This window comes from Pteropus vampyrus, unplaced genomic scaffold, assembly GCF_000151845.1.
Source record: "Pteropus vampyrus isolate Shadow unplaced genomic scaffold, Pvam_2.0 Scaffold79, whole genome shotgun sequence".
Taxonomy (NCBI): domain Eukaryota; kingdom Metazoa; phylum Chordata; class Mammalia; order Chiroptera; family Pteropodidae; genus Pteropus; species Pteropus vampyrus.
The window spans coordinates 1,763,610-1,769,179 of record NW_011888860.1 but is presented as its reverse complement, the minus strand read 5'-3'; the positions used below and the strand labels follow the sequence as shown (position 1 = coordinate 1,769,179).

Here is a 5,570-nt window from a genome sequence, read left to right as displayed (position 1 = left end):
TCTCACCCACCACTCACCTCCAGCGGGAGGCGGGGGTGGCATTGAGGACCCCTGTCCTATCTTCTAAGAGCCTCAATTTCCTCAACTATAAATGTTGGATGTATGGATATATATATTCATAGAAGTTAAAGAAGGATGCTTTGAATTAAAGTTCTAGGTCTGCAACTTGTGACTTTGAGAAAGATACTTAATTGCTCAGAGCCTCAATTTTCTCATCTGTAGATTGGGATAGTAATAGTATTTATTTAAAAGGGATTAGCCCTGTGCCCAGCATACAGTAAGCACTCATTATCAGCTTTTGTCATCATGAGCATCAACTTTATTACTATCATTATCATTATTTTGTTATCCCTAACTATGATCCTTTTAAGTATCAGAATGGTCCAAATCAAAAAGAGAAGTTGCCAGGCCAATTTCCAAGAGCTGCCTGATCCCACCTAGCACCAACTGCCACCCACAGAATCACAGCCAGATGTCTATATCATGGCTCCATTGTCATCCATCAGCAAAGAGCATGGGCTGAGAGATGCAGTTGCTGAGAATACATGCCCCACCCTATCTCTTCCTGGTGGCTGGAGCTCAGTTTGCCCATGTGTAGCTCACTTGATGCAAACTTGGTTTTCAGGGAGATGCAGGAGCAAGAAGTGCCAGCTCCACCTCCCATTCCACTTTCCCGTTCCCCAAATCTGTGGGATCTCACTGTTCTCCTACCATGTGACAGCATTGTGTCATAGCAGCCCTATATACAAACAAGCCGGACTATTTAAATGTCATTGTGAGAAAGATGCTGCTTGCTCTAATTTACATATCTATTCATACCATCATCCTTTTCTTAATCTAGCCAGAAGAAGGTTTTCTTCCTCTTCCTAGGCTCTCCATGCAGAGCTGGAGAATCATATGTAAAGTTAAATTTCTGTTGTAGTAAAAAGATATGAGTCATCAAGTCCCTACAGAGATGAAAATTAGAATGACTGTGTAACTTATGGCATGCGTTCACTCATCATTACATCACAAAAGTCATGTGCTGCTGGCCACTAAATGCTAGATTCTCTCAAAGGCTACTCATAAATTCTCCCTACTGCCAAACAATACAATATGTTTTCATCTTGGAGAGAGGTATCCTTGGTGCTTTTTATCTTCAAAATCAGGTTCCAGTTGAATGAGTAAACAATTTTATGTGGGCAAGGGAAATGACCCAAAATGATAAACTGATTCCTTCCAGCACTAGTTCCCATTCATGTGAAATATGATTTAGGTCACAAATAAGATTATATTCATCACCAAGTCCCACAGGCATGCTATGATTAAAGTTAAAGGAGTCCAGAAACTTCTCAAGTTGAGAACTAGGGCTGACTTGGGCTGAAATGTCCAACCCCTCCCTAAAGACTTGGCAACCTGTTCCAAATCACAACCGAAACCAAGTTGAAGGGACATCTGTTTCTCCAGAAAGTGTTTGGCATTGCAGAGAAGAACTACAGATTAGAATAGGTAAATATTGTTGTGGGTGGGAGGGGGGACCAGGAATATCAGAATCATCTACCTGCTAACAAACACTTGTAACTCAATAAATGATATCAGGGAAAAAAGAAAAAGAAAAAAAGGGAAGAAAGAAAGGAAGGGAGGAAGGAGGAAGGGAAATAAATGAAGGAAATTATTCTTCTTCCTAGCAGTTGACACTTCAGTGAACAAAATGTTGCTACATTTGAGATGAACATTCAGACAGCCATTTTGCATATAATGATTTAATATTGGACTGTCTGCAAGAGGACAGGCAGTGAACATCCTGCTTGGTAACAAAAGCTATGTGTCAAGTATTCAACATAATGTTGAGGCATCATTTTCTAAGCCTTAATGGACAACCAGGATCATTTTACAAATAAATATTACAGATTTTCCTATCCCTAAGTCTCTTTTAATGCAAGTTAGAGTAATACATACCATCTACTTGAACTTCTAGCCCAAGTATCTGGAGTTAATAAGGTAAGATAACCAAATGAGATCAGTAGGCAATTGAATTATATTTTTTATGCTAGTAACTTAGGGTTCTAAAATTTTTCTTTCAAAATCAGCCCTGGTTATTATTAACAACAAAAACAACAACAACAACAACAGTAATAGTAGTATTAGCAATGAGAGTAGTGGTGATGGTAATAGCACTAGTAATGGCGGTAGTAAAAATAATAGTAGTAGCAATATTAATGTTAATATAATACTAATCATTACTTATACAGTACTTCCTAAGTAGTAAGTACTATTCTAAGCATTTTAAATAATGTTAATATATTTAATCCTCACAGAACTCATATGAGGTAGGTAAGCTATTATTAGTACTCCTGTTTTAACAGATATTTTCGACAATATCTCTTTGTTATTTTTGTTGTTGTGAAAGACTAGAGTTAGCTTTCAAAGATAATATTTAGAACCTAAAGGAGAGGAAACGCAGCCCGTCCAAAGTCATACGGCTAGAAGGCAATAGACCCAGGACTCAAACCCAGGCTGCCCACAGCCCCAAAGTCTGATCTCCTAACCACTGTGCTGTACTTACCGCTCCTTTGCTTAGGAAGGCCTTCTAGAAAAGGAAATGTGAAGGGAAGTTAGTCAGGGCCCTGCCTGCTGATAGCCAGAGTTAATACTTGAGGTTTGCTGTTTCCTTTTGGAGTCTCCCCAAACCCACATTAAGACATGCAGCCTGCTCCTACAGCTATAAAAAGTCACTGGAAGTGTTACAGAACTGTCCCCACTTGGTCTGTGACCTCCATTAGGGCTTTCACCTTTGCCAGCTAAGGCAAAAGCTGGGGGTGGGGAGTGAGGTGCAAGCAAGGTTCCCAGGCCACCATTTCCTGCCCAGTAACCCCTGACTCAAGGAAGACTAAGCATTGAAGAGGAGAGACAAGTGGCCAAGTTTGTTTATTAACCCACTACACCCAAGGGAACATTTTTCTGAAAGGATGAAATTCTTGACTACTCAAAAAGAAAAAAAAAAAAAAGATTGTAGGAAATTTAATCACCTACAGGACAAAAGCGAAAAACAAAGCCCTGCCAATGAAGATGTTGCCGAAGACAAAGGAGGTGCAATTGTCTCCAGATAACAATCCCCCCGGGAATGCAGCTCACACTAAGTACTAAATTAGTGCTCTATTGGCCCAGGAATCTTTGTTCACCCCACAACTACACCACAAAACCATCTGTTACTGCTCCTGGGTTCCCCGGGGTTGCAGACAAGACATTTACATTTCAAGAGGAACCTCGTGGAAGAAAGGGAGGGAAGTCTCTATCTCTCCTTGGAGCAAATACCTTTTTATACTGCCTGGGAGGGGAAGCTCTCCTTACTGTGAAATCAAACTCCTCAATTGAAAGAAGATAGGCCACTTCAATAATGCACATGCCACTGCCCCTTAGTCATAAAGCCACACACACCCTATTCCGGTTTTCACATTCTCAAATTGGTGTACCTGGTAAACTATCAAAAATAATGCCTAACTGTCTATACGGCCTAAGAGGACTCTACTTTCTTAAGGAAGCCCTTGTTTCCTTTAAACCTGTGGAACCAGAACAAAGGCTGATATTCTGCACTACATAATATTTAGACTGAAATATACCACCACTTCAAAACACTGTGATCTTCTGGGCTGAAGAAGATGTTTTACATCTAAGTGGAGGCTAGAGTAGTATATACATACATCATAATTCACAGAGGTATGCACTTAAGATCTGTACACCTCCCTGTGTGTAACTTATACCACAATACATTTTTTAAAGTAAAGTATGTCAGTGTTACTCACAATTAAGGAAATCGGGAATAAACCACTTGCTTTCAAGAATTTTAAGATTGCTCTGTTCTTATATACTCCCCTCAGCACCATCCACATCCAAAATCTCTCCTGAGAATTTTAAAGTTCAAGAACATGAAAAATACAGTCTCCAACTCTCAACTAAGCCAGTGACTACCAAAGTCTCCTGTGCGTCCTGTGAGCCCAAGTATGCAGCACAGAGAGAGCACCTGTCACATCCCAAGCCTTTCCAGCTACATATCAAAAATAAAAAGGTCTTTTTCTCAGCTGGTCATGAGCTATCAAATTATGAGAGGCATGATTGAGGCTTTTAGCAACAGAGCCTGGGGTTTATCTTTCTGTTTCTTTAATCCTATTTTTAAACAGATGTTTCTAAACTCTGCCTAACTCTTTTGCTTACATGGAGAAGGTAAACCATGTAAGGTGCAGGCCTTTGGTGGGGCATTCATTAAAACAGCATTAAGTGAGTGTGGTTTCCGCAGGCAGCTCAGGTTTAAATCTGTGCCATCGTAGCTGTTATCCCAGCAGCATCCTGAGACCTGCGGTGCCACAGGGGGATGTCACTAAGTGACAGTCTGATTACTAACGGGCTTCACCATTGCTGGATCATGACTTAGCGGTACATTTCTTCCTTTGAACTATCAGCCAAAGAGGGCTGCCTGTCACTGAGGAAAAGAGGGGCAAATTCGCCCTCCACTAAGCCTCGAGAAAGGCTGCCCTGAGAAACAGGGTCATTGTACCCATCATAGGGAGTCACCTTTCCCCCCTCGCGCCCTCCAAGCGTCTCGACACCCACAGACACGTCATTTCGGGAGCACAGGGCCACCAAGCTGCAACTAGAGATAGACATCGAGAATCAGGATCACCCAGGAAGCGCTTCCTTGGACTGAGCCGAGAGCTTGAGTGATTTCCCTGGCCTGCCACCGAGTCATTTAAGGAGTAAAATATGTCAACGGGGCCTGGTACCCAGCACCTAGAAGCCCGCCACCTCCGGGATGGAGTAGGGGCCGCTAATGGCTGGGCAACGTCTGTACGGATGGCGCGCTTGCAGGTGGGGTCTTGCAGGCTCCCCAGACCTGTGCGCTGTGCCAGCCTCACGCATGACCGGGTGCCAGGAAAACAGCCAGAGGCTCCAGGGGATATTTACTTCAGTGGAGACACAGCCAACTCCGTTCCGGAAAGCCAAGGAGGGGGTCCAAGAGACTGAAGGTAGGACAGGGAGCAGGACCCCAAGACGCAGCGTCCGCAAGGACTCTGGAGGCTCGCGCTTGCTGCGCCTTTGCAGCGCTTCTGCTAGCACTGCGCTTCCCTTGGCAGCGGCTGGAAGCGGCAAGAGCTGAGATTTGCACGGCTGGCGGGGAGGAGGGATGTAGGCTCAGGGGATCGCTTCCTGGCCCCCACACGCACAGCGAGACTGCAGTGTCCCCCATTCGCAACCACCCTCGCCCAGCACTCCAGTGCCAAAAGCGCCAGGAGACGGCAGCTCGCCTGAGGCCCTAGCGTGTGACCCGGAGCAGCTGGCAAAAGAAAACTGGGGGAGGGAGGCTGGACCTGTCGTCCGTGTGTGTGGGTAGGTGGCTATCGGAGCCCCTGCCAACCGCAGGCACCTACCTCGATCCACTTCTGCGCCTCGGAGAAGGCGGGCTCGGGGGGCGGCTCGGGCTGCAGGGGCTGAAGAGCTTCCAGACCGAGAGCAGGACAAGCCATCTGCGAAGCCCCGAGTCCACTCGTGTGCTGGGCCGCCGGGATGAGGACGGCCGCCGCCGCCGCCTCCGCCGC

The 5,570-nt window shown here is 45.0% G+C and overlaps 1 protein-coding gene across 1 annotated transcript in view; it reads right to left on the bottom strand.

Moving 5' to 3' along the window:
• The window catches only part of LOC105293881 (LIM and calponin homology domains-containing protein 1-like), a 244,320-nt gene extending 238,756 nt beyond the window's left edge, over positions 1–5,564 (bottom strand). The window contains exon 1 of the mRNA XM_011362781.2: positions 5,403–5,564. Coding sequence (XP_011361083.1) covers positions 5,403–5,498 — 96 coding nt within the window. The 5' untranslated portion in view covers positions 5,499–5,564. The remainder of the gene's footprint in view (positions 1–5,402) is intronic.
• Positions 5,565–5,570: the final 6 nt, after the last annotated feature.